General features: G+C 45.3%; 1 protein-coding gene across 1 annotated transcript in view; it reads left to right on the top strand.

Moving 5' to 3' along the window:
• Positions 1 to 23,345, top strand: part of LOC109931441 (sperm flagellar protein 1-like) — a 79,902-nt gene extending 56,557 nt beyond the window's left edge. Inside the window, exons 7-8 of the mRNA XM_048605119.1 lie at positions 9,654 to 9,925; positions 23,023 to 23,345. Coding sequence (XP_048461076.1) covers positions 9,654 to 9,925; positions 23,023 to 23,104 — 354 coding nt within the window. The 3' untranslated portion in view covers positions 23,105 to 23,345. The remainder of the gene's footprint in view (positions 1 to 9,653; positions 9,926 to 23,022) is intronic.
• Positions 23,346 to 27,512: the final 4,167 nt, after the last annotated feature.

The following is a 27,512-nucleotide window of genomic DNA, read 5'->3' as shown; positions in this document are numbered from 1 at the left end:
GGCATATATAGAATGAATGCATATAGTCTCTTGCCCAGGGATGGGAAATTGAAGATGAGAGGGCTTAGGTTTATGGTGAGAGCGGAAAGGTTTACGAAGGACCTGAGGGGCAACTTCTTCACGCAGAGAGTGGTGTGTATATGGAATAGGCTGCCAGAGAAAGTGGTTGAGGCAGGTACAATAGCAACATTCAAAAACATTTGGATAGGTACATGGATGGGAAGGGTTTGGAAGGATATGGACCAAATGCGGGCAATTGGAACTAGCTGAATGGGCATTATGGTCAGCATGGACCAGTTTGGGCCGAAGGGCCTGTTTCCAAGCTGTATTACGCTATGACTCCATGACCAACGGGGCTGAATGTTTCTGCAGTGTACATTCTATATAAAACAACAATTAAGAATTTGAAAGATGCGTGGATGCCAATGTAATTTGATCTTTGTTTTTTTTTCTCCCAATTCAGAACAATAATTGATGTAAAATCCTTTATCTGCCTGATTACTCATGACTATGTTGAGAAACCTCAGTAAATTGTGTCAGGTGAATTCTCTCCCCTTGGCTCAACTTCTACACATTGCATGTTGTTTTCATTACATATTGAATGCCTTGTTTTTTTTTCTATTCATTTGAGGGATGTGGGCGTCACTGGTGGGCCAGCATTTCTTGCCCAACCCTAGTTGTTCGTGCGAATGTGGTGGTGAGCTGCCTTCTTGAACCACTGCAGTGTACCTGCTGTGGGCTGACCCACAATGCTACTAGGGAGGGAATTCCAGGATTTCTGATCCAGCGACAGTGAAAGAACAGCGGATATGTTTCCAAATCGGGATGGTGAGTGGCTTGGAAGGGAACTAGGAGGCGGTGGTGTTCCCAAATATCTGTTGTCCCTGTCCTTCTAGATGGAAGTGGTCTTGGGTTTGGAAGGTGCAGGATTTTTGGTGACTCTCTGCAGTGCATCTTGTAGATAGTACACACTGCTGCTGCTGAGTGTCGGTGGCGGAGGGAGTGGATGGTTGTGGATGTGGTGCCAATCAAGCCGGCTGCTTTGTCCTGGATGGTGTCAGGCTTCTTGAGTGTTGTTGGGGCTGCACTCATCCAGGCAAGTGGGAAGTATTCCATTACACTCCTGACTTGTGCCTTGTAGATGGTGGACAGGCTTTGGGAAGTCAGGAGGTGAGTTACTTGCTGCAGTATTCCCAGCTTCTGACCTGCTGTTGTAGCCACTGTGTTTATGTGGTGAATCCAGTTGAGTTTCTGGTCAAAGGTAACCCCCAGGATGTTGATAGTGGGGAATTCAGTGATGGTAACACCATCGAATGTCAAGGGGTGGTGTTAGATTGTCTCTTATTGGTGATGGTCATAGCCTGGCATTTGTGTGGCACAAATGTCATTTGCGACCTGTCAGCCCAAGCCTGGATATTGTCCAGATCTTGGTGCATTTGAACACAGATTGCTTCAGTATCTGAGGAATCACGAATGGTGCTGAACATTGTGCAATCATCGGCAAACATCCCCACTTCTGACCTTATGATGGAGGGAAGGTCATTGATGAAGCAGCTGAAGATGGTTGGGCCTAGGACATTATCCTGAGGAACTCCTGCAGAGATGTCCTGGAGCTGAGATGATTGAATTACAACAACCACGACCATCTTCCAACCAGTGGAGCGTTTGCCCTCGATACCCATTGATTCCAGTTTTGCTAGGGCTCCTTGATGCCAACTTGGTTGAATGCACCCTGATGTCAAGTGCTGTCACTCTCACCTCACCTCTGGAATTCAGCTCTTTTGTCCATGTTTGAACCAAGACTGCAATGAGATCAGGAGCTGAGTGGCCCTGGTGGAACCCAAACCGGGCATCACTGAGCAGGTTATTGCTGAGCAGGTGCTGCTTGATAGCACTGTTAGTGACACCTTCCATCACTTTACTGATGATCGAGAGGAGACTGATGGGGCGGTAACTGGCCGGGTTGGATTTGTCCTGCTTTTTATGTACAGGACATAGTTGGGCAATTTTTCACATTACTGGGTAGATACCAGTGTTGTAACAGTTCTGGAACAGCTTGGCTAGGGGAGCAGCATGTTCTGGAGCTCAAGTCTTCAGTACTATTGCTGGAATGATGTCAGGGCCCGTGGCCTTTGCAGTATCCAGTGTCTCCAACCATTTCTTGATCTCACATGGAGTGAATCGAATTAGCTGAAGACTGGTATCTGAAATGCTGGGGACCACTGGAGGAGGCCGAGATGGGTCATCCACTCGGCACTTCTGGCTGAAGATTGCTGCGAATGTTTCAGCCTTATCTTCTGCATTGATGTGCTGGGCTCTTCCATCATTGAGGATGGGGATATTTGTGGAGCCTCCTCCTCCAGTGAGTTGTTTAATTGTCCACCACCATTCACGACTGGATGTGGCAGGACTGCAGAGCTTAGATCTGATCTGTTGGCTGTGGGATTGCTTATGTCTGTCTATCACTTGCTGCTTTCGCTGTTTGGCGTGCAAGTAGTCCTGTTTGGTGGCTTCACCAGGTTGATACCTCATCTTCAGGTATACCTGGTGCTGCCCCTGGCATGCCCTCCTGCACTCTCCATTGAACCAGGGTTGATCCCCTGGCTTGATGGTAACGGTTGAGTGGGTGATATGCCGGGCCATGAGGTTACAGATTGTGGTGGAGTACAATTCTGCTGCTGTTGATGGCCCACAGCGCCTCATGGATGCCCAGTCTTGAGTTGCTAGATCTGTGCGAAGTCTGTCCCATTTAGCACGGTGATAGTGCCACACAACACGATGGAAGTTGTTCTCAATGTGAAGGCAGGACTTCGTCTCCACAAGGACTGTGCGATGGTCACTCTTACTGATACAGTCATGGATAGATGCAACTGCAGCTGGGAAATTAGTAAGGTTGAGGTCAAATATGCTTGTCCCTCTTGTTGATTCCCTCACCACCTGTCGCAGACCCAGTCTAGTAGCTACGGTCTTTAGGACCCGACCAGCTCGATCAGTCGTACTGCTGCTGAGCCGCTCTTGGTGGTAGACATTGAAATCCCCCTCCCAGAGTACATTTTGTGCACTTGCCATCCTCTAAGTGCTCCCTCTAAGTGTTGTTCAATATGGAGGAGTACTGATTCATTAGCTGAGGGAGGGCAGTATGTGGTTATCAGCAGGAGGTTTCCTTACCCACGTTTAACCTGAAGCCATGAGACTTCACAGGGTCCGGAGTCAATGCTGAGGACTCCCAGAGCAACTCTCTCCTGACTGTATACCACTGTGCCACCCACTCTGCTGGGTCTGTCCTGCCGGGGGGACAGGACATATCCAGGGATGGTGATGGTGGTGTCTGGGACATTGTCTGTAAGGTATGATTCTGTGAGCATGACTATGTCAAGCTGTTGCTTAACTAGTCTGTGAGACAGCTCTCCCAATTTTGGCACTAACCCCCAGCTGTTAGTGAAGAGGGCTTTGCAGGGTCGACAGGAATGGGGATAGTGCCATTGTCTATTCCAGTGCCTTGGCCGATGCCAGGTGATCCGTCCAGTTTCATTTCTTTGAGACTTTGTAGCGATTGGTACAACTGAGTGGCTTGCTAGGCCATTTCAGAGGGCAGTTGAGACTCAACCACATTGCTGTGGGCCTGGAGTCACATGTAGGCCAGATCAGGTCTGGATGGCAGTTTCCTTCCCTGAAGAGCATTAGTGAACCATATTTTTATTTCCCCTGGAAATCGACAATGATTTCATGGTAATTTTTTTTATTGAATTCTAATTCCACCATCTGCCATGGGTGGGATTCGAACCCAGGTCCCCAGGACATTAGCTGGGTTTCTGGATTAATAGTCTAGAAATAATACCACTAGGCTATCGCCTACCCCAGTTTAGCTAATTGCGATGAAATACTTGCCACTAGCCTGGATGAGTGCTTCTCCAGCAATACTTAAGAAGCTCAACGGCACCTAGGAAAATGAAACCCATTTGATTGGCAGTGTGTTGGCCTAACAAGCTCAGAAGGGCCAGGGGGCTATTTCTGTTCCCAAGTCCTATGTCCGTCCAGTACTCACTATAAGCACCCAGTGGTAGTGATGTGTCTTGTTTGCAAGATGCACAACAGCAACTCGCCAAAGTTCCTCTACCAGCACCTTCCAAACTCACTCCCTGCATGATTTTGAGACCAAGCTCATGGGAACACTATCACCTGCAAGACTACTCCAAGTGAAGGATCATCCATACTTGGAAATGAGTTTGGATGGACAATAAATGCAGGTTTGGTCAGAGACACACAGAGACCGTGCATGAATTTAAAAGGATATGTACCAACACAGAGGTAAATGTCATCTTAGAGGCATCTAGAAGAGGAAGTGTGTTGTGGTAATGTCACTGGGCTAGTAACCCAGAGATCCAGGCTAACTCTAGGTTCAGGTGACATGGGCTTGAACCCCATGTCACCTGAGGCGCTCCTAGCGCTGACTCTTGGCCGCTGCTGCAGAGGAGGGTTTGGGTTCCCAGTGGCATCTGCATTCAGAACAGATTCATGGAGGCGGGACCTGAGGTGAATTTGGGCCCTGTACAAGACATGGCAGCATTAGCGACAGCTGCATTGGTGAGGTGGGTCTGAAATAGACTCGTGGCAGCTGTGGAGTTGTGTTTGGGCCAGTGCGGTACCCAACGGCATCAGTAGGGTTTGCACTGGCAAGGTCCAGCGAAGACTCACAGTGGCGAGGGAATCAGTGAAGGCAAGATGGCACTTTCATTCCAGTGGCGGTGACAGAGGGAAGGAGACTTGTGCCTGGCCACCACGCCCATGGCACATGGCAGAGCGCTTAACAAGAAAGACTGTAAAGTTGAACTGGAGATCTCAAAAGGCTCACAGCTATTTGAGTGAAGAAAGGTTCTCCTCATCTCAGACTTAAAGTACCAACACCTTATTCGGAAACTATGGCACCATGTTCTACAGTCCCAAGCCTAGGGAAGCATTTTTCCCATCATTTATGCTTACTTTAGAATTTTACATGTTTCAATGAGATAGCTCTCATTCTTTTGATCTCTAATCTTGAAAGAGTCTGGATAGTCTGGAGAAGGGGCCATATTCGACCTTAAATTAGCTAATGAGCTTGGCCAGGTGACTGACCTTTCAGTGGGACAGCATTTTGGAAACAGTGATCACAACTCCATAAGTTTTAAGGTAGCTATGACCAAGGATAAGTCAGGACCTTGCGGGAAGGTACTAGTTTAGGGGAGGGCGAATTTCATCAGTATTAGGCAGGAGCTAGGGAGTGTTAATAAGGAAGGAGCTGTTATCAGGCAAGTCCACATTTGATATGTTGGAATTGTTTAAAGACCTGCTGGGAGAGTTCAAGACTGGCATGTTCCAGTAAGAAGCAAGGACAAGGGATCCTAGGATAACGAGGGAGTTTAGGAATTTACTCAAAAGGGAAAAAGAAGCATAAGTAAGGTTTAGGAAACTAAAATCGGACAGGACTCGTGAGGAATATAAGGAAAGCAGGGAAGTACTCAAACAGGGAATTAGGAGAGCAAGAAGGGGCCATGAAATGACCTTGGCAAGTAGAGTTAAAGAAAATCCCAAAGCATTCTACAGATACATTAAAAACAGGAGGATAACTAGGGAGAAGGTAGTACCACTCAAGGATAAAGAGGGAACTTGCGCTTGGAGGCAGAGAATGTGGATGAGATCCTATATGAGTACTTTGCATTGGTATTCACCCAGGAAATGGATAAAGGAGAGTCGTGAGATTTGTGTGGAGCATGCTAATATGCTAGGGCATTTTAAGATCAAGAAAGAAGTGGTGCTGCGTCTCTCGAAGAGCATTGAGGTGGATAAGTCCCAGGGCCCGATGGTATCTACCCCAGGTTATTGAGAAAGACAAGAGAGGAGATTGCTGGGGACTTGACCAAAATCTTTGTATCCTCACTAGCCACTGGAGAGATCCCAGAAGACTGGTGAGTAGCTAATGTTGTTCCTCTGTTCAAGAAGGGAAATATGGATAATCCAGGAAACTACAGACCAGTGAGTCTCACATCAATGTTGGGAAGCTATTGGAGAGAATTCTTAGGGATAGGATTTGCACACATTTGTAAAAACATAGCCCAATTAGAGACAGTCAGCATGGCTTCGTGCAGGGCAGGTCATGTCTTACTAACGTGATTGAATTTCTCAAGGAGCTGATGAAGGTGACCATTGAGGATAGAGCAGTGGATGTTGTTTACATGGATTTTAGTAAGGCTATTGTCAAGGTCCCTCATGGTAGGCACATATAGAAGATTAAGACGCATGGGATCCACAGTGTCTTGGCCACATGGGTTCAGAATTGGCTTACCCATAGAAGGCAAAGGGTAGTGGTGGAAGGATGTTTATCAAGCTGGAGGCTCAAGACTGGTCGTGTTCCACAGGGATCCATACTGGGACCTCTGCTGTTTGTGATATATATATAAATATATATTTGGTGTGACACAGTGGCTCAGTGGTTAGCACTGCTATCTCACAGCGCCAGGGACCTGGGTTCGATTCCACCCTGGGGTGACTGTCTGTGTGGAGTTTGCACATTCTCCCCGTGTCTGCGTGGATTTCCTCCGGGTGCTCCAGTTTCCTCCCACAGTCCAAAACTGTTTGCAAGCTAGGTGGATTGGCCATGGGAAATTGCCCGTAGTATTCAGGGCTGTGTGGATTATGAGGGATGGGTCTGGGTGGGATGCTCTGTTGGGCAGAAGGGCCTGTTTCCACACTGTAGGGATTTGATGATCTATAGTAAATGACTTGGATGAAAATGTAGATGGGTGAGTTATTAAGTTTGGAGACAATACAAAGATCGGTGGAGTTGTGGAAACTATAGAAGGTTGTCAAGGGATATAGATCTATTGCAGATATGGGCAAAGAAATGGTAGATGGAATTTAATCTGGGTAAGTGTGTGATGCTGCATTTTGAGAAATCAAATGTTAAGGAAAAGTATACAGTTAATGGCAGGACCCTGAACAGCATTGATGTACAGAGGGATCTTGGGGTTTAAGTCCATGGCTCCCTGAAAGTGACCACAGAAATAGATAGAGTGGTAAAGAAGGCATAAGGTATGCTTGCCTTTATTGGTCAGGCAATTGAGTACAAGAGTCAGGATGTCATGTTGCAGCTTTATAAGACTTTGGTTGGGCAACACTTAGGGTATTGTGTTCAGTTCTGGTCGCCACATTACAGGAAGGATATGGAGGCTTGGGAGAGGGTGCAGAAGAGGTTTACCAGGGTACAACCTGGATAAGAGGGTGTGAGCTATAAGGAGAGACAGAAAAATTCAGAAGTCTATCAAATTATGAGATGCATAGATAGGGTTGACGGTCAGAATCTTTTTCCCAGAGTTGAAATGTCTAATACAAAGGGGCGTGAATTGAGCAGGGCAAAGTTCAAAGGAGACATGAGGGGCAAATTTTTTTACACAGCGTGGTAGGAGTTTGGAATGCGTTGCCAGGGGTAGTGGTGAGGTAAGATACTGTCAGGGTGTTTAAGGGACTTTTCGATAGGCACATGAATATGCAAGGAATGAAGGAATATGGACCAAGGGCAGGCAGAAGGGATTAGTTTCATTTGGACATCATGGGTGGAAGGTCCCATTCCTGTGTTGTACTGTTCTGTGTTCTATGTCCTAATCTGCTCAATCTCTCCTAATTGGACAATCATTTTATTGAAGTATGTGGTCTAGTGAACTTTTTCCCTCGCTATAAAGCAAATATAATCCTTCTTCACCTTACTGAATAAAATGATTTCATCACCTTCGTCCTTTTAACATTTATCTTAAATCTTTACTATTTGGTTACGATTCATCCTCCAACATGCAATAAAAAAAATTAGCCAAACCCTTCTTATTTTGTTCTCTTGCTCTTAATTTCCCCTTTATATTTTCCGATAGAACAATTTGCTCAGTTTAGTTTAGTTTAGTTCACCTCTACTTGGCTAGAGAACCGATGAAAGGCCATTGACCTGAAATGTTATTTTTCCTCTCTCTGCAGATAATGCCAGATCTGTGTTTCGGCAGCACTTTCTGTCTTTGTTTCAGGTCTCCAGCACTCACAGTATTTCTTATCGTTAGTTCTCGTATTTATATCGTTACCATGACCAATACTAGCTTTCTATTCCAGATTTCATTTGCTCATTGAATTTAAATTTCCAAGTTCAGGGAATGGGAATTCAATTTATATTTTTAACTCATTAACTCAGGCCTTCAGATGACTGTGTATAATCACTATGCTACATTCTCCCTATTGTTTGGTGTGTTTTTTCATTGTCATGACTCACCAGGCACCATAGAATCATAAAATCCCTACAGTGTGGAATCAGGCCATTCAGTCCACATCAACCCTCCAAAGAGCATCCCACCTGGATCCACCACCCTACCGTCTCCCTGAAACCAGGCATTTCCCATGGCTAATCCACTGAACCAGCAAATCCCTGGACACTATGGCCAATCTAGCATCACCATCACCATCCATCTTTGGACTGTAGGAGGAAACCGGAGCACCCAGAGGAAGCCCATACAGACATGGGGAGAATATGCAAACTCCACACAGACAGTCGTCCAAGGCTGGGATCGAATCTGGTACCCTGGCACTGTGAGGCAGCAGTCCTAATCACTAAACCATCATGCATGGAAAAAACCAAACTCTGTTACTCCTAGAGTTGGCACAAAGGTTAACATTTTTAAAAGAAATATGCAAGATCCTCAAATGACTGAATTTTCAGCCCCAGGTTGATAGAAAGATTTCAGTACTTAATACAAAATCATTATTTGTTACAGGTCATTAAATTTTAGCCAACTGTACAAATGAAAACTCTAAACTTATAAATACCCCCCTTACACACACACACATGCACACACACACACACGCACTCACACACACGCGCATACACTGCACACACATGCACACACACATGCGCACACACGCATGCACACATACACACATGCGTATGCACACACACACTTGCACTCACACGCACATGCACTATTCACACACACCACACACACGCACTCACACACACATGCACTATGCACACACACCACACACACACGTGCACACGCACATACACACACACACGCATGCGCGCGCGCACACACACACGCGCGCGCGCACACACACACACACACACACACACGCACACACACACACACACACACACACACACAGAGTTAGACAAACATGGGTGGAGAGAAAACTGGAAATACAGTTCCATGGCCTTTGTTCCCAAAATCTGTTTGGTTGGTTTCTTGCTGATCCATAAAAATGTCTCATTGACTTCCCTTTTTACAAATGATTCCCTGTCTTGCCAGAGGTACAGGGTGACTTGTCACTGATGAAAGGTTTCTGACTTATCCAATTCAAAGCCACAACTTGCAGCATCTGCTGCAGGAAAGATAAGCTGTTTATCTTTAGGTTTAAAGTGGCTTCCTGCAGAGAAATGAGGGAGAGAGATTTTGTTGGCTGCTGTAGACCTGACAGATAGATAGAAATTTACTGTTACTTGTTTTTGTGAAAATACTGTCAAATGTGTTGAAGTCATCACAAAAAAAAGCACAATTTGATTACACAAATTATATTTATATTAAAAAATATAACAAAATTAACTCAAATATTTCTTGTTTACTCCACGACCTCTTTGTTTCGTGAACCAGCTATTACCAAAGACCGGAACCTTCTCCAATTTCCGAAGACTGGGTCCTGCCCAATTGCACATGGACAGGAGGCCTCTCAAAACTGCCAAGAACCTGGGTCCCCTCAAAACTGTCAAGGGCCGAGGGCCTATCGAAACTGCTGAGGGCTGGGTCCTGTCAAAACTGCAAAGGACCAGGAGCCTGTCGATTCTACAGAGGACAGAGGCTGTCCAACTGAAACTGCTGTACCTCAACCGCAGTCTGTCTTTCCCAGCCTTGAACATGCCTTTGAGGTGAGAACATGTGAGTCCATGGATTTGTCCCACTGAACTGATGAGCAGGGAGATTTTCAACTCCTTTTGTTACCCTCAACCAAAACATGAATGCACCACGACCAGGCCTCTGCCTCGTTCACAGTTTCATCCCCTCCCAGCTCCGCTTAGTACACACCTTTCCTTCACCTCTGACCTGAGCATCCCTGCCTGCTGTAGGTCTCCTGCTTCTCGCGCTTGTACCACAGAGCTCAGGAAAGACAACCAATGACCTGAGGCACAACGGCATAAAACTCACTGGGGAATTTCACAGTCAAACAGCTGCCAGGGGGCCCCGGCCGGCTTTACCTCGGAGTGAGGTTCTCATTGTAACAAACAGAAATCTGCTGCATGCAGCCCAAACAGGCCGATACACATTGCTGCCATCACCTCTGCATCTCAACCCAATGTTGGCAGCTCCAAACATCCGAGCAGGCCTGGTTAAGTCACTCTGCTCACCAGCTTTGCCACTCTTGCAGTATTGATGAAATCTACCCCCCAACCCCGTTTTCCCAATGACTGATACATTTCAGGTAAACATGTAGGTTAGTGTAGAATCGCAGAACCACTAAATTGTAAGGCATTCGAAACAGCCATTCAACCCATTGTACCTCTTCGAAAGAGCTCTCTGATTAGTCCCACTCCCTCTTTCCCCAACCAGCTCCATTTTTATCCTAGACAACAAGGTGCAGGGCTGGATGAACACAGCAGGCCAAGCAGCATCATAGGAGCAGAGAGGCTGACGTTTTGGGCCTAGACCCTTCATCAGAAAAGGGGGAGGGGAAGGGGGTTTTGAAATAAATAGGGAGAGAGTGGGAGGCGGATAGAAGAGGGATAGAGGAGAGGATAGGTGGAGAGGAAACAAACAGGTCGAAGAGGCGGGGATGGAGCCAGTAAAGGTGAGTGTAGGTAGGGAGTTAGGAAGGGGATAGGTCAGTCCAGGGAGGACGGACAGGTCAAGGGGGCGGGATGAGGTTGGTCGGTAGGAGATGGAGGTGCGGCTTGAGGTGGGAGGAGGGGATAGGTGGGAGGAAGAACAGGTTAGGGAGGCAGGGACGAGCTGGACTGGTTTTGGGATGCGGTAGGGGGAGGGGAGATTTTGAAACTTGTGAAATCCACATTGATACCATTGGGCTGCAGGGTTCCCAAGCGGAATATGAGTTGCTGTTCCTGCAACCTTCAGGTGGCATCGTTGTGGCACTGCAGGAGGCCCAGGATGGACATGTCGTCTGAGGAATGGGAGGGGGAGTTGAAATGGTTCGCGACTGGGAGGTGCAGTTGTTTATTGCGAACCGAGCGTAGGTGTTCTGCAAAGCGGTCCCCGAGCCTCCGCTTGGTTTCCCCGATGTAGAGGAAGCCACACCGGGTACAGCGGATGCAGTATACCACATTGGCAGATGTGCAGGTGAACATCTGCTTGATGTGGAAAGTCTTCTTGGGGCCTGGGATGGGGGTGAGGGAGGAGGTATGGGGGCAGGTGTAGCACTTCCTGCGGTTGCAGGGAAAAGTGCCGGGTGTGGTGGGGCTGGAGGGGAGTGTGGAGCGGACAAGGGAGTCACGGAGAGAGTTGTCCCTCCGGAAAGCAGATAAGGGTGGGGAGGGAAAGATGTCTTTGGTGGTGGGGTCGGATTGCAGATGGCGGAAGTGTCGGAGGATGATGCGTTGGATCCGGAGGTTGGTGGGGTGGTACGTGAGGATGAGGGGGATTCTTTTTTGGTTCTTATTGCGTGGACGGGGTGTGAGGGATGAGTTGCGGGAGATGTGGGAGACACGGTTGAGGGCGTTTTTGACCACCGAGGAGGGGAAGTTACAGTCCTTGAAAAACGAGGACAACTGAGATGTACGGGAGTGGAATGCCTCATCCTGGGAGCAGATGCGGCAGAGGCGAAGGAATTGGGAATAGGGGATAGCATTTTTGCAGGAAGGTGGGTGGGAGGCCCTCACACCCCGTCCACGCAATAAGAACCAAAAAAGAATCTCCCTCGTCCTCACGTACCACCCCACCAACCTCTGGATCCAACGCATCATCCTCCGACACTTCCGCCATCTGCAATCCGACCCCACCACCAAAGACATCTTTCCCTCCCCACCCTTATCTGCTTTCCGGAGGGACAACTCTCTCCGTGACTCCCTTGTCCGCTCCACACTCCCCTCCAGCCCCACCACACCCGGCACTTTTCCCTGCAACCGCAGGAAGTGCTACACCTGCCCCCATACCTCCTCCCTCACCCCCATCCCAGGCCCCAAGAAGACTTTCCACATCAAGCAGATGTTCACCTGCACATCTGCCAATGTGGTATACTGCATCCGCTGTACCCGGTGTGGCTTCCTCTACATCGGGGAAACCAAGCGGAGGCTCGGGGACCGCTTTGCAGAACACCTACGCTCGGTTCGCAATAAACAACTGCACCTCCCAGTCGCGAACCATTTCAACTCCCCCTCCCATTCCTCAGACGACATGTCCATCCTGGGCCTCCTGCAGTGCCACAACGATGCCACCTGAAGGTTGCAGGAACAGCAACTCATATTCCGCTTGGGAACCCTGCAGCCCAATGGTATCAATGTGGATTTCACAAGTTTCAAAATCTCCCCTCCCCCTACCGCATCCCAAAACCAGTCCAGCTCGTCCCTGCCTCCCTAACCTGTTCTTCCTCCCACCTATCCCCTCCTCCCACCTCAAGCCGCACCTCCATCTCCTACCGACCAACCTCATCCCGCCCCCTTGACCTGTCCGTCCTCCCTGGACTGACCTATCCCCTTCCTAACTCCCTACCTACACTCACCTTTACTGGCTCCATCCCCGCCTCTTCGACCTGTTTGTTTCCTCTCCACCTATCCTCTCCTCTATCCCTCTTCTATCCGCCTCCCACTCTCTCCCTATTTATTTCAAAACCCCCTTCCCCTCCCCCTTTTCTGATGAAGGGTCTAGGCCCAAAACGTCAGCCTCTCTGCTCCTATGATGCTGCTTGGCCTGCTGTGTTCATCCAGCCCTGCACCTTGTTGTCTCGGATTCTCCAGCATCTGCAGTTCCTACTATCTCTGATTCCATTTTTATCCTCCTTTCTGAAGCATTCATCTGATTGCGGTTTCAAAGCTCCATTCTGAAATTTTTTGACATTTGCTTGCCTAATTGTAAACAGACTCCTTGCGGGGAGAAATTTCTATGTCGTAACTGGCTGAAAGTACAATCAACACATTCACATCCCTAGGTTTTTGGCAGAGATGGTCTTCTTCAATGCAAATCACATGTTTTGGCTTCGGTAATTGTGTGTGACACACCAGAAAATTATAAATGTCTCAGGTGCCAACAAGTGAATTGGCATCTGCATTTTCAACACCTTGAGTGATTAAAGAAACCAAAACAGAAAAGAAGCTGCAATTAAAATTGTACCTTAACATATTTCCTATGCAAATGAGAAGGCAGTGGCATTGTGTTACTGAACAAACATCTGCTCATGAGATGTAGGCATCGCCGGCTAGGCCAACTTTTAATGCCCATCCCTAATTCTCTCGAGACAAGTTGAGACATTTCAGGGATCTGTAAGCACTAGTTATGTAACCCAGCGACAACAGCTCTTGGTGGTATAGAATCCTGTAGATTCACCACCCTCTGAGAGAAACAAAGAATCCTTCACATCTCTGTATGAAGTCTGTGACCTCCTGTGACCAGGGAGGGAGGCAGAGACAGAAAATTATACGTTGGCTATCCTGATGTCTATGTTTAGTAAGCTTTTAGAAACCACTATGATAGAATGATTGAATTTTACAGCACAAAGTGAGGGCATTCTGCCCATCATGTCTGTGCTCGTCCCAAAAGAGCAATCCAGCTAGTTCCACTCTCCAGTCCTACCTCTGCAGCCATCTAAACTCATCACTTTCAAATGTATATCCAGTTCTCTTTTGAAACCTCCTATGGAACCTATCTTTACCACTTTCCCAGGCAGCTCATTCCAAACAAGAACAAAGTTGCTGGAAAAGTTCCGCAGGTCTGGCAGCATCTGTGAAAGGGAAAACAGAGTTAATGTTTCGGGTCCGGTGACCCTTCCTCAGCTCATTCCAAATCCTAACAATTCTTCCTGCTTTCAGTGGCGGGAGTGGTGAGAGCGCGAGCCGGGAAGTGAACTAATATATTTGGGCATTAGCTAAACCCGAAACACTACACGTGTAGTGTCTCCCACTGATCCTTCTCCTCTAACCTAAAAAAAAGATTGTGTGGATGGTCAGTAAGATAAGGTTTTTTTTTCTATTCTTTTGGCAATCTAGAGTAGAGGGAATGGAAGCTAGGGTATTTGCATGCTCCTCTTGTAGAATGTGGGAGGTAAGGGTCACTACTGGCGTCCCTTCTGACTTCACCTGCGAGAACTGCACCCAACTCCAACTCCTCACAGACCACGTGAGGGAACTGGAGCTGGATTAACTCCGGATGATTCGGGAGGCTGAGGGGTGATAGAGAGGAGTTATAGAGAGGTGGTCACACCCAAGTTACAGGACAAAGGTAGCTGGGTGACTGTCAGGAGGGGGAAAGGGAATAGGCAGACAGTGCAGGGATCCCCTGTGGCCGTTCCCCTCAATAATAAGTATACCGTTTTGGGGGACCCAATGAGACTGCCGAGACACTTGTTATGAAAATGCTTCATATTCATTAATTTTTCTGGGCTTAAGTTTGAAGGTTTGTGGAGATGCCAAGAATATTTTTTAAAAGGTCAGTGAAAAGTTACATTTGAACTTATCTTTGCACAGACGTTTCCTGGAAACTGTGTAGTTCCAGATAATTGCTGATCACAGTTGCTTGAGCTCACTTCAAAGAAAAGACCTGACTATTTTACTTGGCTATTCCATTTGGACAAATGGTGGGGAAGACCTACCAGGGGAAAGCCATAGCGACCCGGTCTGTGGCACTGAGCCTGGCTCTGTGGCTCAGAAGGGAAGTGGGGAGAAGAGGAGAGCAATAGTGATAGGAGATTCAATGTTTAGGGGAAGAGACAGGAGATTATGTGGTACCGAGCGAGACTCCTGGATGGTATGGTGCCAGGGTCATCGATGTCTCAGATCGAGTCTTCAGGATTCTTAAGGGGGATGGAGAGCAGCCAGAATTCGTGGTACACATCGGTACCAATGACATAGCTAGGAAACGGGATGAGGACCTGAAAAGTGATTATAGGGAGTTAGGGTGGAAGCTGAAAGCCAGGACAAGCAGAGTAGTAATCTCAGGATTAATGAGGCTAGAAAAAGAGAGAGAGCACAGCTGAACGTGTGGCTACAGAGCTGGTGTAGGAGGGAAGGCTTCAGGTTTGTGGATCATTGGGATAGGTGGGGAAGGTGGGACCTGTACAGGAAGGATGGGTTGCACCTGGACTGGAGGGGCACCAATACCCTGAGCGGGAGGTTTGCTAGAGCTCTTTGGGAGGGTTTAAACTAGTTTGGCAGGGGTCTGGGAACCAGAGCTACAGATCAGAGGATGGGGTAGCCAGTGTACAGACAGATAGGGCAAGCAGAGAGTCTGTGAGGAAGGATAAGCAGTTGATAGGACAAAGAGGCAGTCAGTGTGACGAGTTGAGGTGTGTCTACTTCAATACAAGAAGTGTCAGGAATAAGGGTGACCAACTTAGAGCATGGATCAGTACTTGGAACTACGATGTTGTAGCCATTACGGAGACTTGGATAACACAGGGGCAGGAATGGTTGTTGGATGTTCTGGGGTTTAGATGTTTCAAAAGAAATAGGGAGGGAGGTAAAGGAGGCGGGGGAGTGGCATTGCTAATCAGGGGTGGTATCACAGCTGCAGAAAGGGAGGTCGTGGAGGAGGGTTTCTCCACTGAGTCAGTATGGGTGGAAGTCAGAAACAGGAAAGGAGCAGTCACTTTATTGGGAGTTTTCTATAGACACCTCAATAGCAACAGAGACACTAAGGAACAGATTGGGAGGCAGATTTTGGAAAGGTGCAGAAGTAATAGGGTTGTTGACATGGGTGACTTCAACTTCCCTAATATAGACTGCAAATAGTTTGGATGGAGCAGATTTTGTTAGGTGTGTCCAGGAGGATTTCTGACTCAATGTGTAGATAGGCCGACTGGGGGGAGGCCACATTGGATTTGGTGCTTGGCAACGAACCAGGCCAGGTGTCAGATCTCTCAATGGGAGAGCATTTCGGTGATAGTGATCACAACTCCCTGACCTTTACTATAGTCATGGAGGGGGACAGGAGCAGACGGTATGGGAAAGTATTTAATTGGGGGAGGGGGAATTACAATGCTATTAGGCAAGAACTACAGAGCACCAACTGGGATCAGATGTTCTCAGGGAAATGTACGATAGAAATGTAGAGGTTGTTTAGGGAGCAGTTGCTACGAGTACTGGATAAATTTGTCCCACTGAGGCAAAGAAAGGATGGAAGGTGAAGGAAACTTGGATGACAAGACATGTGGAACACCTAGTCAAGAGGAAGAAGGAAGCTTACTTAAGGTTGAGGAAGCAAGGATTGGACAGGGCTCTAAAGGTCTACAAGGTAGCTAGGAAGGAACTGAAGAATGGACTTAGGAGAGCTAGAAGGGGGTATGAGAAAACCTTGGCTGGTAGGATCAAGAAAAACCCCAAGGCTTTCTATGCTTATCTGAGGAACAAGAGGATGGCCAGAGTGAGGGTAAGGCCAATTAGGGATAGTGGAGGGAACTTGTATGCAGAGTCAGAGGAGGTAGGGGAGGTCCTTAGTGAATACTTTGCTTCAGTATTCACCAGTGAGAGGGACTTTGACGTTTGTGAGGACAGCATGAAACAGGCAGATATGCTCGAACAGGTTGATGTTAGGAAGGAGGATGTGCTAGAAATCTTGAAAAACATGAGGATAGATAAGTCCCCTGGGCCAGACAGGATATACCCAAGGTTTCTACAGGAAGCGAGGGAAGAGATTGCTGCCCCTTTGGCAATGACCTTTGCATTCTCACTGTCCACTGGAGTAGTACCAGAAGATTGGAGGGTGGCAAATGTCATTCCCTTGTTCAAGAAAGGGAACAAGGATAATCCTGGGAATTACAGACCGGTCAGTTTTACTTCCGTGGTGGGCAAATTTTGGAGCGGATTCTAAGAGATAGTATTTATGATCATTTGGAAAAGCACAGTTTGATTAGAAATATTCAGCATGGCTTTGTGAGGGGGAAGGTCATGCCTCACAAGCCTTATTGAATTCTTTGAGGATGTGACAAAACACATCGATGAAGGTAAAACAGTGGATGTGGTATATATGGATTTTAGCAAGGCATCTGATAAGGTTCCACATGGTAGGCTCATTCAGAAAGTAAGGAGCCATGGGATTCAGGGAAATTTGGCTGTCTGGATACAAAACTGGCTGTCCAATAGAAGACAGAGGGTGGTAGTAGATGGAAAGTATTCAGCCTGGAGCTCGGTGACCAGTGGTGTTCCACAGGGATCTGTTTTGGGAGCCTCTGCTCTTTGTGATCTTTATCAATGACTTGGATGAGGAAGTGGAAGGGTGGGTTAGTAAGTTTGCCGATGACATGAAGGTTGGTGGAGTTGTGAACAGCACGGAGGGCTGTTGTAAGTTGCAACACAACAGTGATGCAGAGCTGGGCAAAGAAGTGGCAGATGGAATTCAACCCGGAAAAGTGTGAAGTGTATCATTTTGGAAGGTCAAGTTTGAATGCAGAATACTGGGTTAATGGCAGGATTCTCAGCAGCGTGGAGGAACAGAGGGATCTTGGAGCCCACGTCCATAGATCCCTCAAAGTTGCGACCCAAATTGTTAGGGTTGTAAAGAAGGCGTACGGTGTGTTGGCTTTCATTGGCAGGGGAATTGAGTCTAAGAGCCATGAGGTTATGCTGCAGCTCTATAAAACCCTGGTTAGACACACTTGCAATATTGTGTTCAGTTCTGTCGCCTCATTATAGGAAAGATGTGGAAGCTTTAGAGAGAGGGTGCAGAGGAGATTTACCAGGATGCTGCCTGGACTGGAGGGCAGGTTTTATGAGGAAAGGTTGAGGGAGCTAGGGCTTTTTTCATTGGAGCAAAGAAGGATGAGAGGTGACTTGATAGAGGTGTACAAGATGATGAGAGTCATAGATAGAATGGATAGCCAGAGACTTTTACCCAGGGTGGAAATGACTATTATGAAGGGGCATAATTTTAAGGTGATTGGAGGAAGGTATAGGGGAGATGTCAGAGGTAGGTTCTTCACACAGAGAGTGGTGGGTGTGTGGAATGCGCTGCCGGCAGTGGTAGTGGAGTCAGATACTTTAGAGACTTTTAAGCGACTCTTGGATAGGCACATGGAGGATAGTGAAATGTAGGGTATGCAGGGTAGATTGATCTTTGTAGGATAATAGGTCGGCACAAAATCATGGGCCAAAGGGCCTGTACTGTGCTGTACTGTTCTATGTTCTATGTTTTATGTTCTCTAAGTGTACATGTTTCTCCTCATCTCACCACTACCTTTCTTGCTGACAGTCTTGAAATTGTGACTCCTAATTACTGACATAACTAACGAGTGGAAACAGAATATCCTTCTTTACCCTGTCAAAATTGTCCATAATTTTAAACACCTCAATAACGTCACCCCATAACCTTCTCTGCTCCAAGAAGAATAAGCCCAATTTCTGTAATCTTTCCTTATATCTAAAACCTTTCTTTCCTGGTATCATTCTAGTAAATGTCCTTTGCACTCTCTCCGGGGCTTAACATCCTTCCCTAAATAAGGTGCCCAAAATATTTCAACTTGCCTGGCTACCTTCATTATACACTTGAACCCGAAAGTCCCTCTGCTCCCGTATTTCCCTCAAAGTTGTACCATTTTGTTGAGTGTCTCTCTGTATTTCTTCCATTATGTCACATTTCTTTGAATTGAAATTCATCTGCTAGGTGTCTGCCCATTTGGCCAACTTGTCAAAGTCCCTCTGAGGTCACTCAGCGTCATCCTCATAATTCGCTATTCACCCTAGCTTAGCATCATCTGCAAACCTAGAGATTTTGCCCTCAACACCCATCTCCAAATCATTTTCCCTGTGGAACAATACTTTCAACTCATCTTCAATCTGAGAAATGACCAGTCATCCATACTCTCTGTTTACTATGTTTTAGCCAACTTCTAATCCATGCTGCCAAGGACTGATCAATCCCAAAATTTCTAATTTGCAAACCAACCTGCCATGTGGCACCATATAAAATGCTTTCTGAAAGTCTAAATATATAACATCCACAGCACTGCCCTCATCCATTACTTGTTTTACCTCATCAAAGAATTCAATTAAATTTGTCCGACATGGACCTCCCTTGACAAAGACATGTTGACTGTCCAGTATTAACTTATGTTTCACTAAGCGTACATTTACTTTACCCCATATTATGGCCTCCATCAGTTTTCCCACAATTGATGTCAAGCTAACATGTCTGTAGTTTCCTGGGTTATCCTTTGTCCCTTTTCTTAAATACATTTGCAATCGTCCAGTCTCCCATTCTGTGTTCAGAGAGACCTGGAAAATTTCTGTCAACAGCTCTGCGATTTGCTCCCTTAACTCTCTCAACAATCTAGGGTTCATCCCATCTGGGTCTGGCAATTTCTCTACCTGGAGTGCTGCCAGCCTTTTTAGTACCTTTTCTGTATCTACTGCTATGCTGCTCAGTTGTTCAACACCCACATTTTTGAGTGGGCTATTGTCAACATCTCCTAATTTGGTATAAACAGAAGCAAAGTACCCGTTCGTACCTCTTCCATACCCTTTGTTTCACTGAGCAGTTTACCCTGCTGGTTCCTTATGGGCCTCACTCTGTCCTTCAATAGTCTTTTATGATTAATATTTTTAAAGAATATTTTACATTTGTTTTAGTGCACCCTGCCATCCTTTCCTCATGCTTCCTCTTAGGCTTCCTTATTCCAGTCTTAGCCTCTCTCCTATATTTAAAATAATCTTCCTGCTTTCTGTTGCTGCTGTTATTCCAGTATGCACTATATGCCTCCTTTTCTTCCTTAATTTCTGATCACTATCCTCAGTCATCCAGGGTACCCTAACTTTAGATGCCACATATTTATTTCTTGTAGACATGTACCTACCTTGCATCCTATTAATCTCTCTTTTGAAAGTCTCCCTTTTTCATCAATTGTGTTAGCTACCCAAATGCGCTTCCAATCAAACTGCTCCAGTTCAATTTTTAGACAACTAACCTCTGCCCTTTTCCAGTGTGGGATCTTAATCACTGACTGATTTTTATCCTTTTTTCAACTTAATATTGAACCTTATCATGGTATGATTGCTATTTCCCAAAAGCTCCCCCTCTCCGACATTCTCTAATCAACCTGCCTTATTTCCTAGGGCCAGATCCAGCACAGCTCCCTCCCTGGTAGGACTGGAAATGTACTGTCCCAGAAGGTTCTCCTGCACACATTGCAGGAATTTCTCCCTCTCCATGCCCCACAGGGTCTACCTATTTCTCAGTCCACTCCTGGCTAATTGATATCACCAACTATCATAATTCTAGCTGTCCTGTAGATTATCATTATCTGCCTCCAACCACTCTCTTCTACTCCTCCCTATTATTTGGATGTCTATAATAAATACCCAGCAAGGTCACTGTTCCTTTCCTGTTTCTCGACCCTAACCATATAGATTGTAATTTAGGAACGACATCTCATTCAAGGCCTATGAGAATGTCTTTGAACAAGGCTGCAACACCTTCTCCTTTTTTACCCGCACTGTTACTACTGAACACCTTATAACTCAGAATGTCATGTATCTAGTTTTGTTCTGGCTTGTGGCACACTTCCGTTAATGCTACTATGTCATATGCCCCTTAGAGCAATTTCTGAAGGGTCTAGGTCCGAAACGTCAGCCTTTCTGCTCCTATGATGCTGCTTGGCCTGCTGTGTTCATCCAGCCCTGCACCTTGTTTTCTCGGATTCTCCAGCATCTGCAGTTCCTACTATCTCTGATTCAGTTCCCCAGTTTAGTTCACTATACTAGGTGCATTCGCATACATACAATTTAACCCTGCCCTTATCTCTTTCTTCCCCATTAATAAGGATGGGATTGCGGAGTGCTTGGAAGTGCATGGCAAAATAGGGCTGAGTCAGCTTGACTTTGTCAAGGGAAGGTCAAGCTTGACAAATCTGTTAGAAATTTTTGAGGAGATAGTGAGCAGGCTAGACAAAGGATAAGCACTGGATATGATCTATTTGGATTTCCAGAAGGCCTTTGAGAAGGTGCTACACAGGAGGCTCTTAAATAAGATATGATCCCACAGTGTCAGGGGTAAGGTACTGGCATGGACAGGGGATTGACTCACTGGCAGAAGGCAGAGAGTGGGGATAAAGGGCACTTTTCCAGGATGGCAACTGGTGACTAGTGGAGTTCCACAACGGTCAATGTTGGGCTAGCAACTATTCATGTTATGCATTAATGACTTGGACAAAGGGACTGAGGGTATTGCTACTAAGTTTGCAGATGACACATAGATAGATGGAGGCACAGGTAGTGTTGAGGAAGTTGTGAGGCTGCAGAAGGAATTGGACATGCCAGGAGAGTGGGCAAAGAAATGGCAGATGGAATAAAATGTGGAAAAACACAAGGTTGTGAATTTTGATAAGAAGAATAGAGGCATGGACTATTTTCTAAACACAGGAAGGCTTCAGAAATCTGAAGCACAAAGGGACTTAGGAGTCCTCATTTGTTCAGTTCACAGTTCAGAAGGCAAATGCAATGTTCACATTCATTTCAAGGGCTAGAATGCAAGAGCAAAAATGTACCGCTGAGGCTCTGGTCAGATTGTGTTTGTAATGTTGTGAGAAATTTTGGACCACCTCATAAATAAGGAAGGATGTGCTGGTGTTGGAGGTGATCCAGAGGAGGATTACAAGAATGATCCTGGGGATGAAAGGCTTGTCATATGAAGAGAAATTGAGAACTCTGAATTTGTAGTTGCTGGAGTTTAGAAGGATTGGGGGAATCTGACTGAAACTTTCAGAATACTGAGAGGCCTGGATAGGTTTCCATTGGTAGGTGAAACTAGGGCTAAAGGACGCAACCTCAGATTGAAGGGACAACCCTTTAGAACTGAGATGAGGAGGAATTTCTTCAGGCAGAGCGTGGTGAATCTATGGAACTCACTGCCTCAGAAAGCTGTGGAGGCCAAGTCATTGAGTCTATTTAAAACAGAGAGAGATAGTTTCTTGATTGTTAAGGGGATATAGGATAAAGGTTGAGAAACATGTAAGACATGATCAGATGATGGAGCAGACTCAATGGGCTAAATGATGATCATGAGAAGAAAGGGACATTGTCTTGTGTAATTTGTGTGTTTTGTCTCTCGGAGCTTGAGATCTGGGAATACTTTGAGTTTAGCTTGTATTTTGGGAATGCATGGTGATTTGAAAATGTGTTGTATGCCTGTATTAGTGTGAAACATGTATGGTTAATATAATGTCCTTTTAAGGAACCATCAAAAATCTGTGATGAAATGTTGATTTAAAAAATTGATTTTTAAAGCTTGGTAAAAATTTACCTCTTGGGATTGGCTGCAGTTGATTCAAGTTAATTGAAGAAGTAAAGTTAAGTAAAAAGATATAACGTATTTACTCTTTCCTGTACTATCTATGTTGTACTTGGATTGAGGAAAGAGTCTTAGGCAAATTATAATTTTAGAAACTTTATGTTTAAATTACCATGTTTGGAATTTCATCTTCTGGCCAGAGTGAACTTCCAAATACTGTTTTAACATGTGACTGAATCTTTAATTCTGGATGATTTGCTCATCACAAATGTACTTTGGTATGAAAGTATCCAAGTGGTAGAGAAATTGGAATTTTGGAAATGCAATTCTCATTGAGCAAAATTATCTGATGATATGTTCTAAAAATCTGAGAAAACTGGTAGCAAGAAGTTTTAAAAAATGGAGAATCTAAAAAAGGAGGTAGGCTTTTCCTTTGGTAATTATAACACTATTGTACAGGAGGAAGGGAGGCTATTGACGTAATTATATCAGGAGGTTTTCATGCAATCCCTTTAAATCAGCAGCGAACCATTACTAATTAATGCATTCTGCTTGAAGTGAAATGAATGGATGCTGTTTTGTTTTGCAGAGAATTGCAGGTACCAAAGGCTTTTGCCAATGGCTTCAAACTTCTGAACCTGCCTGCAGATTTCAACATCATGACACAGTAATGGATGAGGCATCCTCAACCCATTAAGCCATTTGTTAACAACACGTCTCAGCGTGGAGAACTATGTGAAACTGTGAAAACATGAAATGTCTTGAGTATCAGGAGTTTCAAAACCACTAAGCCTGGGTACTCTTAAGCATATTTTGATAAAAATAATTATATTAAGTCCCACATGACCCGGCTTTCTAAAACATTAAAAGGGAATAGTTCAGCAGGTCTGGCAGCATCTGTGAAGAAAAAAATCTGAGGAAAGGTCACCGGACCCAAAACGTTAACTCTGATTTTTCCTTCACAGATGCTGCCAGACCTGCTGAGCTTTTCCAGCAACTTCTGTTTGTGTTCCTGATTTACAGCATCCACAGTTATTTTGGTTTTTAAAAGGGAACAGTTGCCTGAAAACTTAAAATGATTCTGGAAAATGATGAAGTGCATGCATACAGTCTCAGTAGTTTCAATGCATAAAAAAATTGTTAGTGACTTTGAGGGAGTAAACTGAATATTGAACTTGGACAAATTTACGTAGCGATATATCAAATATCTAGAATGAGTTATCAAGTAACTTTTTAAAAAATGGGAGTCACCTTTGAGAGAATGAATAAAGTATGGTTTTGCCATACGGAAATGTTTGACTTCTGTTTTAAAATATTATAAGATTATATTTCATGAAATAAAAATCTCTCCAGGGCTCTGGAATTAGATATAATGGTAATAGCTAAATTGCAAAATTGTATGAGATGAAATAATTAAGGGTGGAGACTGGTGGCAGAAGACAAAAAAAATTAGAATAATGGATTGACGTTAAAATGCAGCCGTACATACAGAGATAAGCAAAACTTCATAGATCCCTTGATAAGATCATACAAGAATCAGGAATGCGAGACATGGGCTTGGGGTGTAAGTGTTCAAAAGTGATTGTTACCTTGGTGATAACAAACATGAGGGAATGCATGATTATAAAGAAGTACTTTGTTTTTCTTTATTCTTTCATGGAATGAGGGTGTCGCTACTATGCAGCATTTATTGCCTATCCCTAATTGCCCAGAGTCAACCACATTGCTGTGGGTCTGGAGTCACATGTAGGCCAGACCAAGTAAGGATGACAATTTCCTTCCCTAAGGGACATTAGTGAACCAGATGGGTTTTTCCAACAATTGACAACGGATTCATGATTATCATACGATTCTTAATTCCAAATATTTTATTGAATTCAAATTCCACCATTTGCCATGGCGGGATTCGAACCCGGGTCCACAGAGTGTTATCTGGGCCTCTGGATTAACAGTCCAGCAATAATACCATGTACTGAAGAATGGGTCCCACACAAGCACACCTACTTGACAAAAGGATTAGTGTGGCCTTGAAGAGCACAAAACAGAGTTTAAATGGAATTAGTGAAAAAGCCCATCAGATGACATAGAGATACCCCGAGAAAAAAAGGGGAAGCATAAGCAAAAGGCTAAAGCCTGATGGATTCACCATAATTTGTTAGAGCTGTAATGTTTGATACTATGTGCAGTGCAGCTCAGTGGGATAATTGCACACGGAGTCAGTTAGCACGCAATGATACAATCATTCATAAAATTGGCAAGGAAGGAAACATATTGAAGAAGTATCCTCAAGACGGATACAAATGAATAGAACTGGGGAAATTTTGCATCCAAGTATGATGTTATCTTACTGTTATCGAGTGAGGTGATCTGCAGATAGAGAACTGGAGGATAAAAAAAACTAAATTAAGGAGCATGAATCTGAATTTAAAATATTCAGAGGTTACAGAATTTGAATATAGTGCATTTTAGGACAAGGTATGCAAATAGATTAACTTTCAATTCATAAAGGACAGTATTTAAAATTAGGAATTGCAGGAATGATGATATTGACTGTTGTACAAAACATTTGCTTTTCCACTTTTTCCCTGTTGTCTGGCCTACATGTAACTCCAAACCTACAGCACTGTGATTGCCTGTTGACTGCTTTCTGAAATAGAACATGGAACAATACAGCACACAGCGACAGGCCCATCAGCCCACCATGTCTGTGCTGACCATGATGCCATTCTAAACAAACCCTATTTACCTGCACAGGATCTGTATCCCTCTATTCCAGCTATCCACTCCAGTCATGCCTCTCATAATTTTATACACTTCTATCAAGTCGCCCCTCAGCCTCCGACCTTTTGGTAAAAACAATCCAAGTTTGTCCAACCTCTCCTTATAGCTAACGCACCCAGTACCTAAGAAAGCACATACAAGGTGCCATAATGGTTACCACCCAGTGGCTTTGACCTGGACATGGCCCACATCAATTCTAGACACTTAGCCTGCCTCAATCCCCTGCAATTTTCTTACCTATGTGACAGGTCCACAGCTATTTCCCCAGCCCTGCACTCATTTGGACGACAAAGACACCTATGTCAGACTCCTGCTCATTGGCTACAGCTCCACCTTCAACACCATTATCCCCTCCAGACTGATCTCAAAACTGCGTGACCTTGGTCTTGGCTCCACCCTCTGCAACTGGATCCTCAGCTTTCTGACCCACAGACCGCAATCAGTGAACATAGGTAACTGCACCTCCTCCACAATAACTCTCAACACTGGAGCACCCCAAGGATGTGTCCTCAGCCCCTTACTGTACTCCCTGTACACCTATGACTGTGTTGCCAAATTCCGAAAGAACACCATCTAAAAGTTCGCCAATGACACCACTGCAGTAGGACGGATATCAAACAATGATGATTCAGAATATAGATAGGAGATAGCAGGCTTGGTGTCGCAGTGCAATGATAACTACCTCTCTCTCAATGTCAGCAAAACTAAAGAACTGATCATCGACTTCAGAAAGAAAGAAGGATAACACGCTCCTGTCTACATCAAAGGAACTGAGGGTGAGAGAGTGAAGAGCATCAAGTTCCTCGGAGTGACGATAACCGACGACCTTTCCTGGACTTCCCACGTAGATGTGACGGTCAAGATGGCACAACAACGCCTCGTCTTCTTCAGGCAGCTCAGGAAATTTGGCATGTCCATAGGGACCCTCACCAACTTCTACAGATGCACCATTGAAAGCATACTGTCCGGGTGCATAACAGCCTGGTATGGCAACTGCTCTGCTCAGGACTGTAAGAAATTACAGAAGGTTATGTGCACAACCCAGATCTTGTTAATGTTGATCTTGCTTTGCTCATCTCATGTGCAATGTAATCTGTATGCCTCACTCTATCTAAGCACCCTATGCTCTGCATGTCCTTGCTTACTATGATCTGCTAATACTGTTCGCAAACAGCTTTTCACTGTACTTAGGTACATGTGACAATAAACCAGATCAATCAATCGATCTCTCCAATCCAGGCAACATCCTGATAAACCTCTTTTGCACCCTCGCCAGAGCCTCCACATTCTTTCTATATGTGTGGCAATCAGAACTGCACACAATATTCCAAATGTGGCCTAACTAAAGCTTTATACAGCTACAACATGATTTGCCAATCTTTATACTCAGTGTTGTGACCAATGCAGGCAAATCTGCCATATGCTTTCTTTACCGCCTTATCCACTTATGTTGTCACTTTCAGGGAGCTATAGGCTTGGACCCCAAGATCTCTCTGTACATCAGTGTTCTTAAGTATCCTGCCATTTACTGTATACTTTCCTCTTGCAATTGACTTCCCCAAATGCGTAACCTCACTTTTCCGGATTAAGCTCCAGCTGCTATTTCTCTGTCCATCTTATCTATATCCTGCTGCATCCTTTGACGATCTTCCTCACTCTCCACAACTCCACCAATTTTCATGTCACCCTTTTCTACACAGTATTAATGGTACAGTTTCTGCTTAAGGGCAAGCCCCAGGATATTGATATTAGGGATTTCAGAGATGGAACTGAATGCCAAGAGCAGTCCCACAGCGTTTTATTCGATTCATTCAGATGACGTGGGTGTCATTGGCTAGGCCAGCATTTATTGCTCAACTCCCAACAGCCCAGAGTGCAGATAAGAATCAAACGTATTGCTGTGGGTCTAGAGTCACCTATAGGCCAGACGAGATAAAGACGGTAGGTTCCTATCTGTAATTACATTACAGAACCAGATAGATTTTTCCAACAATTGGCAATGGTGTCCTGGTCTTCGCTTGACCCCTAATTGCAGATGGCAGGACCCCAGCACATTACCTGGGTCTCCGATTAACAGGAAAGTGAAAGTGATCACTGGGCAATTTTTACTCCGACAAGCCAAATACTTGAACAAGAGTAACTGACCCCCCAATGAGAGCAGTCCCACAGCACTGACCCACAATGCGAGCAGTCCCACAGCACTGACCCCCAATGAGAGCAGCCCCTCAGCACTGACCCCCAATGAGAGCAGTCCCTCAGCACTGACCCCCAATGAGAGCAGTCCCACAGCACTGACCC

The sequence above is a fragment of the Rhincodon typus genome, chromosome 1, assembly GCF_021869965.1.
Source record: "Rhincodon typus isolate 14 chromosome 1, sRhiTyp1.1, whole genome shotgun sequence".
Classification (NCBI taxonomy): domain Eukaryota; kingdom Metazoa; phylum Chordata; class Chondrichthyes; order Orectolobiformes; family Rhincodontidae; genus Rhincodon; species Rhincodon typus.
The sequence above is the reverse complement of the archived record's forward strand: the minus strand, read 5'-3'. Positions and strand labels throughout refer to the sequence as shown.